Source organism: Astyanax mexicanus, chromosome 1 (assembly GCF_023375975.1).
Source record: "Astyanax mexicanus isolate ESR-SI-001 chromosome 1, AstMex3_surface, whole genome shotgun sequence".
Classification (NCBI taxonomy): Eukaryota; Metazoa; Chordata; class Actinopteri; order Characiformes; family Acestrorhamphidae; genus Astyanax; species Astyanax mexicanus.
This window is the reverse complement of record NC_064408.1, coordinates 32,644,590-32,662,153: the sequence shown is the minus strand read 5'-3', so window position 1 is coordinate 32,662,153 and position 17,564 is coordinate 32,644,590. Positions and strand designations below refer to the sequence as shown.

The 17,564-nt window shown below is 37.1% G+C and overlaps 1 protein-coding gene across 2 annotated transcripts in view; it reads right to left on the bottom strand.

The window, feature by feature from the left end:
• myo1ca (myosin Ic, paralog a) overlaps nt 1-17,564 on the bottom strand; it is a 49,533-nt gene that overhangs the window by 13,150 nt on the left and 18,819 nt on the right. For both annotated transcript variants that reach the window (XM_022680702.2, XM_022680699.2), the window contains exons 2-23: nt 16,540-16,698; nt 15,455-15,570; nt 13,799-13,997; nt 12,968-13,048; nt 11,675-11,857; nt 11,428-11,526; nt 11,223-11,336; nt 9,681-9,752; nt 9,469-9,588; nt 7,012-7,094; nt 5,062-5,167; nt 4,884-4,964; nt 4,673-4,764; nt 3,851-3,945; nt 3,705-3,751; nt 3,527-3,607; nt 2,300-2,405; nt 2,032-2,149; nt 1,781-1,894; nt 693-769; nt 376-444; nt 82-166 (exon numbers count right to left, since the gene is read on the bottom strand). In XM_022680702.2, coding sequence (XP_022536423.2) covers nt 82-166; nt 376-444; nt 693-769; nt 1,781-1,894; nt 2,032-2,149; nt 2,300-2,405; nt 3,527-3,607; nt 3,705-3,751; nt 3,851-3,945; nt 4,673-4,764; nt 4,884-4,964; nt 5,062-5,167; nt 7,012-7,094; nt 9,469-9,588; nt 9,681-9,752; nt 11,223-11,336; nt 11,428-11,526; nt 11,675-11,857; nt 12,968-13,048; nt 13,799-13,997; nt 15,455-15,570; nt 16,540-16,665 — 2,264 coding nt within the window. In that variant the 5' untranslated portion in view covers nt 16,666-16,698. The remainder of the gene's footprint in view (nt 1-81; nt 167-375; nt 445-692; nt 770-1,780; nt 1,895-2,031; nt 2,150-2,299; nt 2,406-3,526; nt 3,608-3,704; nt 3,752-3,850; nt 3,946-4,672; nt 4,765-4,883; nt 4,965-5,061; nt 5,168-7,011; nt 7,095-9,468; nt 9,589-9,680; nt 9,753-11,222; nt 11,337-11,427; nt 11,527-11,674; nt 11,858-12,967; nt 13,049-13,798; nt 13,998-15,454; nt 15,571-16,539; nt 16,699-17,564) is intronic.

Sequence of the window (17,564 nt, the reverse complement as noted above, 5' to 3'; positions counted from 1 at the left end):
TCCTCTTTGACCATGTCTCTTCATAATACACACACACACACACACACACACAAACTCACACACACACACACACAGACTGACTTGCGGATTGTGTCAGCAGCCTGTCTGCGGCGTGTGGCTCTTCTGCGCCCTTTGACTCCCCTCCACCATGACTGGATCACGATCACTACAGACAGACACAGACACACAAACGTGTGATTATTCACACTGAAACCCAGCTGTTTCTGCTTCTATCACACATTTCATCACGTATGTTTGTTTTACACTGAAGCAATAATGACTAACAGCTTCTAGTAAGGCTGTCTTTTAGGATTTCATCTGACTGAATATCTCTGATTGGCGGAGCTTGATCTGTTGATCTGATTGGTCATTTACCTGCATGTCTGATTCGATGGTATTTGGCTCGTTCTCTGTAACCCCTCCAGTTCTTCTGCAGGACGATGGCTGCAGACAGAGAATCAGAAAAAGCAGTTACACAGTAGTCGTACTGGAGTCTGAACTTTGTATGTGCTTCTGTCTATGATTTAAACCCATCAAACATCTGCTAGAGATCACTGAACGGACTGATATAGATTAAGAGGAGTGTGTGCTGTATTAGACCTGTAGTTGCGTTAACACATGCATTAGGACCTGGGATAAATATGAGTAAAATTTACATACAAACGATCAGTGTATCATAACTGCTTTCTCACCAATGCTTGGTTTCCGGATTTCCAGAGCGTCCTCTGTCAAGAAGAGGGTCTTTGGGAATCGGATGAAGATTTTGGACCTGTAGGTGAAAAAGTAGAAGAATGTGGATAGGCGTAAAATAAAGGTATCAGAAGAACAAGAAGGTTTCAGAAAAAAAAAGAAATCACCAGAAGAAAAAAAATTGGAAGCATCAGAAGAAGAAAGCATCAGAAGATAGAGAAAACACCATCAGAAGAAATGAAGAAGAAGGCATCAGACGAATAAGATAAGTAATCATCAGAAAACGGCATCAGTAAAAGGATGCATCAGAAGAAAGAAAAGTATCAGAAGTAGACATATGTCACACCCTTGCCCTGTTTTCCCTGTGTTTCTCGTCTCCCTGTGTTCCCCAGTCATTTTCCAATTTTTTGTGTGTATTTAAGCTCCTTTGTCGTCAGTGTTGGTTTGTCGGTTCTTGTGCGTGTATACGTCTGTCACGGCTGCGCTTCTGTTCTGTTTCTATTCAGTTTATACCTCAAGCTCCTGTTTGGTTTATTGTTTGTTTGTTTTCTGTTCTTTAATAAATTATTACTTGCGTGTGCGTCCGCTCTCCTCGTTCGTCCTTTCATGCAGCGTCACAACATATCAGAAGAAGGAGGCATCACAAGGAGATGACATCAAAAGAAGAAGGTAGCAAAAGAAATTATAAAGAAGAGCAATAATGCAAAAGAAGAAGAAGAAGAAGAAGAAGGCATCAGAGGAAAAAAAGAAGAAATTGTTGTTATGACTCTTCATACACACTAGCAGGAATAGGATATTAAAAGAAGGTTTTATTATGTCATCTGCCATAAGTCCTCACTCCTCAACTGTTTCAGAGCCTCAGAGATAGAACATCTAATAAAAGCACTAGTAACAGTCAGGCCAAGGTTCAAGTGGTTGCTATATTGTATGCATTATGTCCATTTTTTAGTTTCACACTGCAGTTTAGTGAGCAAGAACACTAAAGAAATATGCTGGTTCTGACAAAACAAGGTAGGTGTGAAAGTGCCCCCTAAAAACATAAGCAAACACAAGCTCACACACACACACACACACTTATATACACACTCACCTGCCCAGTTTGTACTCCTCTGGTTTGTAATTGAGGTGTCTGACTAGAGTGGACACACCATCTGACAGGTTACCCTGCCAGTTTGGCCAAGTGTCTGGGCACAGAGGCTTATACCTGTGTACACACACACACACACACACACACACACACACACACACAAGAGATATACATGAGAGACATACATAACGTGTTACTTTGTGTGCTGGTTACTCAGTTACTTAAGCACAAGCACAAGTAAATGCAAGCTGTACCTCTGCAGGAAAGCCTCGAAGCTCCGCCTATATGCAAATCCTGCTCTTCTCACTCTCAGATTCTCCATTAAGCCGAGATACTTCACCTGGTGTCTCACCAGCACCTCCTCAAACCTTCCTACACACACACACACACACACACCAGAATACATTACATAATTTATATTAAATTACATAATCTACATCACTGGAATAGCAAAAATACCCTCAACTGTCAGAACAATGATGTATTACCTGAACTGACAAAAAATTATTGAAACACACATACCTGGCTGTTTGCCATCATTTGGCTTGATGCAGCGGATGTACGATGGCTCTTTAGACATCAGAATGTCCATCAGTTTGGCCAAACTCAGCTTGAACTGAGTAGCAGCCTGTCCACATGAAGTAAGTGTAAATTTGTGTAAAAGCAGGAGTTTGTGTGCAACATACCACATATTAAAAGCTGTAATAATGCAAAAAATGAACAAATAACTCTAATCTTTGACATGGGGAAGTCAAACCGCACATTATGCAAATTGATTGTGTGTTTAGTATTGTGCGGAAAAAAGTACACCTTGTGTGTACTAATTCTTTTAATTAATCATGAGTATGTTTTGGGCGTAAAGTGAAATAGTCCAATCAGCATTTCACTTGCCATTCCCAAAATGGCAAATGCGCTCTGACTTTGGTATGTTATTGGTATTTTAATGGCGCAGCGCTTCAGCGCTTCTCAGCAGAGGATACTGACCTGCTTGTTCACTCTGTGAAAGTGCCCCAGCAGGTAATTTACGCAAACAGAAATGTTATTTTATTTTGTTTATTATTAATCGAAATGTTTAGATGTGCAATGTGGCGCAATCCTTGTACAGTACACATACTGAGCACACACAGCGCTGCCAATATAGCAATAAACATCTGACTGTTGACTGTTGTTAGGATTTAAATCAGCCAGTGGCCCGCCTGTGTTTTCTGCTGACAAGATAGCAATACACCAGAAATTTACCTGTAGTGTAAGATAGGGCCCAAATTCATAAATGAAAGAAACTGTCTGGTTAAAAATGAACAGAGCATGATTTATGCCCCCATCCAAGATTTAGTTAATCAGAAAAAAATATTTTATAATGTTTAATATCTGAAATGTTGTTTTAGTTTAGAATAGAATCAGCAAGGCTCCTAACAAACATTAGCCTTAGATTGTTACCCTCTAATTTTTATGAAAACACTAGCCTAAAAAAGGTCTTGTCACCCATTGAAAACACATCCACACCCAAATTCACATTAGCATTAGCCTAGCAGCTCCCACTGTAAACTTCAGAAGCCATGCTAGAATAGTTTACATTACAGTCTTGGCTGGTTGAACACATCTAGGGTCAGTGATGTTAATCAGATTTTTTATCTTCTGTTCCTATAATAATGAAATACTTAATCTATTCCTTTAATGAAAAGCCATGTACTGTTGCAGTCGTATGCGTAGGTCAGTGTATGGGTGTGTAAGCATTAGAGTGTGCCTCACTGTTTCTGGTCTTCTCTGATCCGTCAGTTCATCTGTATGGAAGCATTCCTTCACTATCTGATTCTCTGACTGACACATCACCTGTCAGAAAACACACATAGACACACAAAGAATTATGTATATTTGAACAGCAGATGGATTATATTATTTATTACAATCACAATATTAAAATGATTACCTCTTTCAAGTTCCTGTACAGAAGGTCATTGTTTTTATCCAGAAATCCTGAAACAAAAGAGACAGAAATGTATAAACACTGGAGCTGAAAACTACATAAACAAGCAAAATATAAGAACAGATGGACAGATGAATTTCTCTTCCCACCATTAACATTGTAGTTGACCTCTCCTGCGTAATGCAGCAGCCGAAACTCATCGCGACCCAGAGCCTTACGAGTCTTCCCATTGGCCAGCTTATGACTGAAATACATAAAAAATGAGGAATCAGAAATCAGTGTCATCCAGTGTCAAACTTTCTTTTAAGAATTTAAGATTTAAGACATTTTTAACAATTTGTATTTGAACATAAAGAGGTTTAAGTTTTCAAAAGCTCATATTGAAACTATTTTAACCAAAAGACAATAATTGGCATGATATCACCACCAATTTTTTATGGTGGATCCAAAGACTAGGTTCAGTTTTCATAAGATGTTATAGAATTCTTTCTTCATTTTGTAGTTCTTATAAAAAAAAAAATTAAAACAATTAAAGCAACAATTTGTATGTTTTAGGTATTTGGGCATTTAGAAACCTCTCTAGTGAGAATGTGAAGTTCTTTTTAATAAAGTAATCTAAAGAGCACTTTTAATGCAAGTTAAGATGAATAAATTGCAGTGTGAAATTCTGTGTTTTTGTCTAAAATGTTTTACTCATTTTTTAATTACTATCAAAACGTAGAAAGCAATAACGTCCAACAAACCTACCACACCACTCTGTTTTTTCAATGCATTTTTTAGATGTTGCAGGGATGGTTGTGGCAAGACACCATTAATTACAATATTTTATCCCCTCCCAACTTAGAAATACTGTAGTTTTCAATTTAAAGAAAAAAAAAACATCTTAGAGACTGCGGCTTTAAATAAGCAATGTTACAAATAAAACAGGCTGACTTGTAGTGTCCAGTGTGCATGTGTGTGTGTTTTCATACGTGACAAAGTGGGGGTGGCCTCCCAAACGGTCCTCAAGCTTCTCCAGGAAGGTGATGTCACTGGCTTCTCCTGGCCGTAAGCACTCCTCATCCTGATTAACACCATTTACTCCAATTCAGTTTAATTCAATTCCATTTAAATCAGTTCAATTCAATACATATGCATTTAAATACAACACAGAGTAACACACACACACACACACAAACTCACTAGAATAGCGATGATGCCTTTGAATTTCTCCTCCACCAGGTCACAGATGACTTTATTGTTGAAGTACTCCACCGACTCCCACTGTGCACATTTAAAAATATATATATTTAAATGACAATTTTGCATCATATATATTCACTTTTTAGGTCACACAAAACACACACACATGTATACTCACCCCAATGCCTTCTGCCTCGTACTCTTCTTGTTCACTCTTCAGGGTGAGCTCTATGAACAGCTGCTGCAGCTTTTCATTACAGTAATTAATACAGAACTGCTCAAAGCTGCACACACAGAGAATAATGTCATTTCATTAGTTGAAGTAACAGACCAATGTCATTTTTAATGCTGATATATTCTAGTATATGATTTTTTTGAAACAGTTTTATTTTAGGTTTACATTTTTCTCCTGTGCCCTTCCAAAGAGATTAATTACTTCAGATATATTTACACTATATGGACAAAAGTACTGGGGCAATCTTTTATAGTTTAGTTTTCACAGGTGTCTAAAATCAAGCACTTAGCCATGAACATTAGCGACCTATAAGAATATGTCCAGTAACACTTACTGGAGAGTTAAAGACAAGATAAAATACCATCCCAAACTCATAGAAATTTTATTTTGAAGTGTTTCTCCAGTGGAACTTAGCTTTCAGTCCTGTAATTGGATATTGTGTTTTTTAAGCATGTCTTTAAATTGGGATGGTGTTACCTCCTGTCTTTAACCCTGAAGAAGCCCTGAAAGAGTGCCGTGTCTTGTACCTTTAATAAGAACAGCAAATTTAAAAGCAACAAGTGTGGCTGGTCTTTTTATTTGTAGGTTATTTTTTAGTGATTTTATTACCAGACACCTTGTTGTACAGTGACGTTGCCGTGGATTTATGTACTTTATGAACATTAGTGAAAGAATGAGTGGTTTTACTTTATTGAGCTTATAGAATTCCAGTGTGGTACTGTAACAGAATGCTACTGTTACATCTTGTCAGATAATGCACCATCAGCTGTGAGTGATATTATTGGACAGTTTAGAAACCACTAGTGGCAGTCTATATAAAGTTACAGAGTGCAGACTCCAAGTGCTGAGGAGCGTTAGTGCAGAAAAGTCACCAATGCTCTGCTGTCCAACTCCAATCTATGCCTATAGATAGAGGTGTCCCAATACTTTTGTCCATTAAGTAAATGAAGTAACTGGTGCACATTATAATAACACATTCTTTTTTTAAAGATAAATTCTTGTGTTTTTTACTGTATTTATATCTCAGCATGATGTGATGTTTTTACAAGGAGAAACACTCTTACTGCCAACTTAGGCTATGTTCACATTACAAGCCGCATTGCTCAAATTGGATTTTTTTGCTCAGATTGGATTTTTTTTGCTCTTAACGGTTCACATTCACAAATGTAAGTGAGCTGTATCTGTGTGTAATGTGAACATGCCTTACCTGTGCACATTAATAAGTGTATAAACGTCGCGTTCTTCACCAACAACAAAAAAAATATCCTATTTAAGATTCGATTCGTAGCTTTATAAAGGGAAATGGATGTGGAGCATCTTTTGCTGGAGTGGAGAGTAAACAACTGGTCTGAAGTACATGCTCAGGTTGAGGAGGTGAAAAAAGGCCAGGCTGTTTGCTTTTTCTGTTTTTGCAGCTATAGCTGCACAGCTGCACCAAGAGATGTGTGGAAATGAGAGAGAAGCATGTAGTGCATGCTTAAAAACAAAAAGATGCATAAATTCTGTTTTGACCGTTCACATTCATGTCTTATGTCCATGTATTGGATACATATCCGATTTAGGACAGCATATATGAAAAGGACTCAAATCTGATTGGAAAAAAATGGATTTGGCACGTTCACACAGCCATGAAACAATGGATTTGAGTCACTTCAGCCTGGTAATGTGAAAATAGCCTAAAATACCTTTAAATAATGTGCTTATTGTGCCTTAAGCACAGTACTATACAAAAACAGAGAGGTGCTATTCTTTAAACGTACCTTTAACTGTTCTGGAATGTAAGGTAACTCTTCTTATACATAGTAGAGATATTATACTTTTTGAAAAATCGATATATGAATATATAATAATGTATGTGAATAAAAGATATATAAGTGAGGAATGAGATCGAACCTGTTGTTCTGAAAGACCTCGAAGCCGTATATGTCCAGCAGTCCGATTACTGAGGAGCATTTGCTGGTGTAGTAAACTTCATCCTGTAAACACACCACGGTATACAATCTGATAAACACACATAGTAGTACATTGCAATACATTTCCACTAGAGGGCGGTGTAACCCAAACATGAACACTTTAGAGCATGGTCTCAAACTTTTTAGACCATGTATCTCCAGTGACCAAACAAAAACTTCCAAGTACCACCTACAATCCATTTCACAGGAACACATGTTCCACACACATGCTTAAACACAGTAAGCTAGACGTGTAATCCACACATATAAAGATCATATCTTTTGCTAATTGTTCTTCCCCTGTTGTGTGGATCTTGCTCATTTTTGCAGTCTGTAAGTTAGTATGGTAAATTGTTTGATTGATTATTGTTTCTAATTAATACAGCTTTTTACTAAGATATATCAGAATGATTTAGATAACAAAAGTGGACTGGAAAAAAGCCCTTCTCTTCACATTTACTAATGTAAACACTGACACACTGAATACCACTGCAGGATATAAGTTCACTGTGCTGTGATTGGCTGATTCAATGCAACACAGTCAGTAAATAAAATTGAACACCTCAAACCTTTCCTTTACAACCAAGTGTTTAACAGCAAGTGTCATGAGATGTTCAGTGATTCCCACCCCAATACTGATAGTTATCTCTTGCTTCCAAACTATGGGCCACATTATATACAAACGCTATACTATATTTGACAACTGCAGTACAATGCATAATATATATATATATATATATATATATATATATATATATATATATATATAATCCTACAACCCTGAATCAGAAGAATATGGGATAGTATGAAAAATGCAAATCAAAGAAAACAACACAGTGTTTCTTACATTTCTTTTAACTTTTACATTATTCTATTATTCAATTGCATATTATCAGATAAAACATGAAATTTCTTGAATTCAAACTGTCTGCAATAAAAAAATGTAAAGTAACTGTGAGAAACACTGTATTTATTTTTTTATTTGTGCTTTTCAAGTTGTCCCATCCTTTCTGCTTTGGAAATGTATGATATAAAAAATGAATATTTTTTACAATAGATGCTAATTGTATGACAATATGATGTCATATTGGTTGTTTCTGTCACCAATACTAGTTAATCTACAAAGAACTTCCATGCAAATGTCCTAACAAACACAAGACCAGCACAATAAACCCTGATTTTAAAACCTTTTACTCACATGCTTTTTGAATGGGAGCCCGTTTGCACCAGATAAAAAAGAAAAAGACAGTGTTTAGGTTTTTCTCTTTCAGCTTCGTATCATGACTCATTAGGCTTTTTTTTTATCTTAACCAGGAAAAAAGGACTAACTGTTAAACAGAATTAAGGAAGGATGTGATTTTTTTTTGCCATTAGTCATCATGCTCATTTCCAGTTGGTGGTTTCAGCTGAACGCATCTCATATTGTATTTCTTTTAGTCTTATTTACATTATAGGTTGTATCTTTCATTAAATATTTTATAATGTAACAAAGCTGATCTATTAGCAGAGCCATCTGTCCTCTATAAAAACACAGTGAATTTAACCTACTGAACTGAAATACTAAATGTTCTACACAAGCATTAGATTTGGTACAATTAATATGTTAGATTTACTTTTTCCAAAAAATACAGAAATGCTCGGAACCTCTATGGCTTGAGGATATGAAAAATGCATAGGACTGAACGGAAGAAACGAGGGATGGAACAATTACAGATAGATCAGTGGGGGTCATAGCTGGCTGTAAATCATAGCTTGGGCACCTGCCCTGAAGCAGTGCACACAGGCAAAAGGCAGGGATTTGTTATAGGTAAAAATGAATGGGAATGAGAAAAGGATATATAATGACAAATAAACAAGTGCGGGTCAAAACAACAATGAATTTCTGCTCTAGACCCTGAGTGCATCCGGTGTGAATCTGTTAAGCAGAATTACAGTAGATGGGTGTGCACTTTGCTCTTTATCTATACTTAGCAGGAAAAAAAGGAAATTAAAAAAGTTTTTACAAAAAGCATCTGATCAAAAATCTGTATATAAGCACACATTAAACCATCAGATAAAAAAAAATGGAATTGAAACGGTGTTAAAATCTAGTTGCACACACAGCCAGCATATTGGATTTTTTTACACTGATTAATTTGTCATGCAACATACACATAACATTACACATAATTTAATACTCAGATCATCACAATATGCCCAGCCATTTAATTTTTTACACTGAAAACCTTTATTTCAGCCAATTAACTACAGTTTCTTTAACTGCCTAACCATCCTTCACCCTAAGAGGACATCAAAAATATCCAGTAGTGCTGGAGAATATTCTTAAAGCATAGAACAATTTAGTAAGATTTCACCATTAAACTGGTAAAAACTAGAAAGGTGGGAGGAGCCATCACACCTGGAAGGCCAGCGATTGGTTGATCTTCTGGACGAGCCAGGTAAACGTGCGGCCATAAATGGCTTTGGCCAGGGCATCTCGAGCAGAGAGAGCCTGCTCGAGGCTGAGTGGGCCGATCATCTACAACAGAAACACAAGTGTTTTAAACAAAAACTGATAGAGAAAATATGAACGAGCTCAGAAAGGAAAAGAGAAACAGAGATCTCATTTACCTCCTCTCCTTTGGCAACAATTTTCTTATGAGTGAGAGCTTCACTTAGAAACGATCCGTCCACACCCAACAGCTGACAAAACAACAACATAAGCATGAGACTGGTGTGCATCAGCTTAACGTTTTCTAACAAAGCTAGTAATAAAGTTGTGTGGCAGGCTCTGGATCATACCCTGGCATTTCACTCATCTGAGGAAGCTCATAAATCAGACCTCAGCTCACCTGAGACAGGTAATTAGCTCACCTGAGGCAGGTATTTTATCTCACACCGGTGCTGAATGGAAACTTTTACAGCTAAACTATTTGCCAAACTAATGGCAAGAAATGTGTTCCATAAAGATTAACATCTACAGGAAATTACATGCAAAGATGATTCTCTGTTTAAAACAGCCCTTCAGATTTTTTGTTTCTGTGAGATTTTTGGCAACACATCACATTAAGTAACAAGTTACAAGCTTGAAGTGAGACACCAGCTTGTGTATTATTCTTTATGTATCTTCAGCACAGTGACTTATGCTTATAATTATGCCAATAATGGGAAAATGAAGACATCTAACCTATAAAAATCACAAAATACTGTATTCAATATTGTATCAGTTAAACCTGATTTAGGTATAAAACCTACATCAGCTTATATTATAGTGCTGTATGAATTTTAATTGTCTTATATTTATGTTGTGAAAGTGAGAAAATTTGACCCACCTATTTCAGGTATTACATCTTAGACAAACAGTTGTTATTATTAGGCATTATTTTACACACCTGTGTCAGATATTAGATTTAAGACATTAGCATGTTATTCACCTATGCGTTTATTTGCCTAGTATTATGTATTATGTATTATTTTGCACACTAGTGTCAGGTGTTTAACTGATACAGGTGTTTTTTACACATCTGTATCAGGTGTTTACTGGTTTGTGTACTGGTGGTGTCTAAACTGATACAGATATTTTTTTTAGATACTTTTGTCAGTTAGATACCTGTGTCAGGCAGAATTTTAACTCACCTCTGTCAGATTTTCTGTTTTATACGGGTATTTTACACACTTGTGTCAGTTATTTTATTCAATACTGTAATTTTACACATATGTAATATGTATTTGAGTTGAGATGGGTATTTAACTAACCTGTTTCAGGTATTTGAGTACATATAGGTATTTAATACACCTGCGTCTGGTATCTGAGTTGTGACAGGTATTTGACTAAATTGTGTGAGGTATTAGTGTAAATGTAGGTATTAAATATAACTGTCAGGTATTTGAGTATATATAGGTATTTAACACACCTCTTTTGAGTCAAGTATTTAAGTAGATATAGGTATTTATCACACATGGCAATACAGGTGCATCTATTTTGCACATCTATTTAATACATCTATTTTGCACATTTTTACTTGTTTTAGGTATTCAAGTTAAGACAAATATATAATATAACTCATCTTTGTGAGGTATATAAAAGGTATGTAAATCGCATGTGCCATGTACTTAAGCCAAGAGCACTATTTAATCATTAATATCAGGTATTAAAACAGGGATTTAACTCACCTCACTCAGGAATTTGATTTGAGTGTCTGTGGTAATGTGCGTCTCCCCAAATTCATCCTCTCCAAACTGGGTATTTCCCAAATGCAGAACACTAGCAACAACCTTCAGTAACTCCTACAGAAAGAGGTTAAAATACTGTATATCAGACAGACTGAGGTACGTATACTGGTGTGTTTGTTTCTGTGTGCGTATCTGTGTGTCTTACCTCCACCTCCTCCTCGTTGAAGCCTATGACAGAGAAAGCTTTGCTGACGATTTTCCAGCTGTTCTTATCACTGATAGAGCTCACTCTTGGACAGTTTCCCTGAGAGAGACACAGACTGCGATGGTAAACTTGTATTGTTTATTATATTTAAACATCCTAGCTTGTACACATTTATCTGAAACATTAATGTCCAAACTATTTACCAAACATATCAAAACATATTAAATCACACACACAGACATCATACTTTAACCAGGTAGTGGTATTGTTGTGGGTTGGTCTTGTCCAGGCCCAGTCTCCTCAGCAGTTCACTGTGTCCTGACTCCAACAACTGGTAGAAAATGTGGAAGTTCCTCTCTCCGTGGTTCTGGTGCACCACACGCGATTTCTCCAGAAGGTAGTTCAGGATGTGGCCCCCAATGGGAGCACCCTGACCATGGGAAAGAAAGAGACTTTTAACAGTGTAAATACACAACAGTTTAAAGGTGATGATCCTGAAAAAGGTGTTGAAGAATGGTGTTCCTATCGTCACTATTTATGTTTATTCTTAAAAATGTTATTTTTAATTTATTAAGAATCATATTAAACAAATCGCCTACAAGGTGTTGACAGAACAGCTCCTTCCTACCTGCACTGATCACTCCTGAAGGCTTACGCTACCTCCCGGCAGCTGTGCTCCTACAGTGAACGTCGCCTCGCTTTCACAAGCATTCACACAAAGCAATCCAGACTGTTCTCATACAGAGTTCCCCAATGGTGGAACAAACTACCTTCCACTACCAGATCAGGAGAATCTCTCGCTATCTTTAAGAAACTCCTGAAGACAGAGCTCTTCAAAGAGCACTTACTCTCCTAACACCTCTAACAAACTCTAACTACTTCTAACCCCATTTCCTTCTTCCCCTCCTTCACCCCTCTATCCTATTATTCCCCTTTGACCTCCTTTAGGCCCTTTATGTTTTTACCCTCTATTACTTTTGTACTTCACTATTGTAAGTCGCTTTGGACAAAAACGTCTGCCAAATGTAATGTAATGTAATGTAATGTAAAATAAAGTATCACATAATAAAATTAATAGTGGGGAAATTTTACTAAGGGACTAAAGAATTGTAATAAATCAGAGAGAGATATCCTGTATGAGATATGAGAGTTTTTAAAATTACTGGCTAACATTCAGAACATGTACATGGGTTTTAGTTTGCAAGCTATTTTTAAGTGTTTTTTAATACTTTGAATGATATAGTATAATTGTCTGTCTACAACCCAACAGATTTCTCTTAACAGGTAACTATAAATTCTTTCATGAATAAAAAAAAAATGAACAGTGTTCCAAGAACAAAACTAGTCTATAGTGTATAAAGTATAGAGCATAAAATTCTTAATTTGTTTTTCTTATTTTTATCATTGCTGCAGCTACGCTTTGCAGATGCAGAGTGAAAAAAACAGGGGCAATCACATAGATCTATTTCTGTAGCATTCCATATTGCACGATGAACAACCTTAGCTGATGCTAACACTTCTGAAGCTGTTGTTTGCTAACCTTGTAATCAAACTGCACATCCATGTATTTCCCAAACCTGCTGGAGTTGTCATTGCGAAGAGTCTTAGCGTTCCCAAAAGCCTACAGATTGAAGAGAAGCAAAGGACGCATATAGGTTACATATAATGATGCATATTGGCTGCAACAAAACATTTAACACAGAAATGCGTTACACTGATGATGTCTCTAGTCTGCACAGATTAAGGCAGATTAACCTCAGAAATTAACTAAAAGTAAAACTAATAATTAAGCAATAATACACAGAGGGAGTGCTATAACATGTAATATTTGCACTGCTGCGCTATGGTCATAGCGCATAGCGCATAGGTCATATCACTGTTTATTAAAATATTTTGAATTAAAGAGGATGAGAAAATTTGATTATGTTTGATTATAAAAACTCTGCAAGTTAAAATAGTCCCATTGCTGCTCTGATTGTAGCTGCGCTGTTTGGCTTGTAAGTGCTGCATCATTGCTAGGTTATCTATATGTGGCAGAGTAATACATAGAGAGCTTAGCTTCGGTTACAGTGCATTACCGGCTGATAATGGCACTCATAGAACGCCTCTCAGCCAATCACATTGCAGGATCAGAACTAACTGTGGTATAAGTTATCCTTTATTGTTATTAAAACAAAATTATTACTTTTTGTTTGTGTTTAAGTTCATTTGATTGTACCACAGTGAAGGGATCTCTTTCAGTTGCAGAATCAGTGCAGTATAGTAAAGCACAAAAAAGTGTTTTTTTGCCCTGATTTAATATCTGAAAGGTGATCAGATAGCTGATATCAATAGCCATCCTCTAAATATATGTGTGTGTGGGGGAGTGTACCTCCAACACTGGTGTGGACTGCAGTAGCCTCTCCCTGATGGAGTGTGTGTTGTTGCGTGTGGGACACATGGTGGTGTAGTACTGCAGGATTTTTTTGGACGCTTCTGTTTTTCCTGCCCCGCTTTCTCCTGAGATCAGAATACACTGATCTTTCCTCTCCGTCCTCACAGCACGGTACGAGTTATCTGCTAAGGCAAAGCTGATAGAACACACAGAACACACACACTTTTTTACACTGACATGCCAAATGGGACATGGGACAGTTATAGTGTCCCATGACTTTTGCCATTTCCCATAGAAGCTAAAGAATGGCATCATCCATGGCCAGGAGTCAGACAGAGCTTGATTGGCTTTGCTCTCATACTTAAACAAGCTTAAATAAGTGCTTATTATGTTCCTTTTGTTATATTTATTTATTATTTATTGAAACACTTCCTTATTGTCTATTTTTGTTTCTTCTGAAATTAAAGGTCTCATTCCGCTAAAACTCCTTTTTTTCTTGTTCTTTGTGACATACTATAGGTCTCTCTGAGTTGTATATGCATGCTGCACATAAACCTTTTTCTCAGCCTCCCTTGTCTGCAGTAGCTAGTAAAAGAAAATCCTCAGAAATAAGAGTTGATCAGAGAGACGTTAGGGTGTCTACCTCAACCAGTGCCTTCATGGCCTTTCTTCACCCACCTCGGCTCAGGACCGCCCACGGGCACAGTTAAACCTGGGCTACAGCATTAGGAGCAATAGCTAAAGAGGAGCTAACAGCTCTGTTTACATCTTACATCTTAAGTAACTATAGGTTTAAATCAGAACTCTGTATGATTCTCAGTTTTACCGAGTCCTTAAATAAACACATTTAAAGCACATTTTGACAAGGCAGCACAACTTGACAGAACACCGGTCAAAGCGGGTGCCGCTCTCGACTGATTTTATGATATAGAGCAGACTCTGGTGCTAAATAGAAACACCTGAGCATTTTTTTTAATTCAGTCATTTATTCATATAAGAGACCACAACTAGACATTTTAAAAAATCAATTTAAAAACAATAGAATGAGATCTTTAAGGGTTTTAAAAAAGGATTGATCATCACCTCACCTCTACTCCAATTCCCCAACTTATCCCAAAAGCATTACACAGAGCACCACCACTCCAGACTGCTCAACAGCTCAATGCTGGGAGGCTTTATACCCTTCTAGCCCACGTCTGGCATTAGGTATGACATCAATAGGTTCATGCTTATCTACTTCAGAGAGTCCTATTCTATTGGCAGTACTTTTCTATAGTACACAAGCTGTGTGTGTGTCAGCAATAGGTCCAACTTAAAGTATCCAGATGCCTTCAAAAGAAAGGGGTGTTCACAAATTCGGACATACACTGAATAAATGGAGCGAGGTGGAAAAGGAAGACTGTAATTACAGCAGAGAGCAGGGAATCCAGCTACTGGCAACAGCTCAATTCTCAATACTCTGCTAATGGAAAAGGATGTGCTACTGCTGTGTGTGTGTGTGTTCTACAAAGAGTGCGATACTTTGTGTGTGTGTGCATGGGTCCAATCACCGGAGTCTCCAGGAAAAGTGAGTCATTCTAAATGAATGAGCAGAATGTTCCCCAGGATTCCCATGACCCCTACACACTCACACACCCCTACATACACACTTACATGTGAGGTGAAATCTCGTAGAAGTTGACTCCCCTGTAGCGCTCCATGTGCTGTTTGGAGTAGATCTCCAACTCTTTGTATGGATTCACCGACACCAACACAGAGCCAATATATGTCTGTGACAGAGAGAGAGAGAGAAAGAAAGAAAAAGAAAGAGATGTTAACTCTTAAGAGGCCGTTTATGGACATAGAATTTCATAAGTAAATAACACAGAGGAAGTGAGCAGCATTCATTATCTATTACCAGTGAGGCATTTCACAGAAGGTCTTTGATGTACGTTAGATTGTAATAAAATAGTTAGTTCTCAACGTCTTCTGTGGCACATTTCCACTGCATTGAATCAAGAAAAAACTTGACTCAACTCTGCTTTTTTGCTTTTTTTCATTAGGTGCATTTTATACATGGTAAATGGACCTGGATACTTTTTAGTACCCGAAGTGTAGTACCTATAGAGTAGTGATAAAAATGTGACATTTAAATTACCAATGCAATGCAGATATCCATTACAAACTGACCATTTGTAAAATCTCCAATCTCCACATCACATTATGTTTTTTTCTTTAATTCTGAGTAAAGACAGAGTTAAAAACATACTTTTGCAGACATCCCACTTTTTCTCCAGCTCACAGGATTCCCACTATTGATCTTTTCCCTGATATTCTGTCATAATAACTGTTTTAAAATGGTTGATAAAAAGGATTTATCACGATAAACAATTTTATCATACTTGAAAAATATTTTTGAACAGAACAGAACAGAGCACCTGGTTGAAAGTCTCTGCTTATATACTGTACACACAAATGAACACAACAGCAATATCGAGGTCAGCAAAGAAGATCAATGAGTGTACAACATAAAATATATTCTAAATATATATTGTGAATATATTATATTTTACATATAGATTTTACATATATTATCATACATATTTTAATGTTGTGCCAGGCATTGCATTTGGTAAACTAGGGGTTTAAAGGGGTTTTCAGTACATCCACACTCAGAAATTACCTCACAGGTAAATGTGCTAATCCTGGTGTGTGTGTGTGTGTGTGCGTGTGTGTGCGTGTGTGTTTAGGAGTCATACGTATATGAGATTTTCTCTGTAGCGTCGGCGCAGGTTCTCGATGAACGCTGCCTCACTGGTGTAGTTTTCCAGCAGCAGGAAATCCTGGACCCCCACCCGATCCCTCGCTGACAGAGCGCTCTCCATCACCAACCGTACACCTCCCTCCACATCCACCTCCTACAGAACGAGAGCGTGAGAGCGTGAGCACCTTTAACCCTTACATTTCGCTTTGTACCTTAACTTTTAGTCCATGTCAACACAAATAAGGTCATATAAGGTGTGTGATGATTCAGACATCCAGCTGACAAGATGCTAAGCTAACCTAGAACCCATAGACTTTCATTGCTTCATAGCAACATTAGCCTTGAGGGACCTAGATTAAACTAAAGAAGCAAATGTGGCACCAAAAATGTCTTGGCTGAACTGTGGAACATACTGGCCTGTATGTCTGTTATTTTTAACACAATAATCTATTATTTTCAGTATAATCAAACAGGAACAATCTTTTGCACAGCAAAGGAAGGACAGTAGAAGATAACGAGGAACAAGAACATGAATCCAAACACAATCAATCAGCAGATGCCAAAACGGACGGAAACGAGTCTAAATTAAGACAAGTTTAGATACATTCCGTTCAGGCTGGATGTCACAGGGCTGACAGATCTAAACACTGCATCTAATAAAGTAACTAATAATAGTTACTTTATTAGATGCAACCTGCTTACTACGCAGGTTGGTGGCTACTAGCCTAATAAGTACAAAATACAAAATGGTGGCTTATTGTGTTCATAATTACAGTTAGCATTAGCATTCATTACTCTACTGAAAAATCCAGCTCAAGAACAGATTCTGCACTGCAAAATCTAGACAAAAATATATGTGTAAACTGAGACGTATTTTCTTATATTAAGCAAAAAAAAAAAACAGCCAAGTTTTCTTAAAATATGCAATCGCAAAGTCTTAAAATGAGTGAACTAAGACTAAAATAAATTTTAAAATCACATATTTTAAAATTTAAAATATTCATGCTGGTCATACGAACA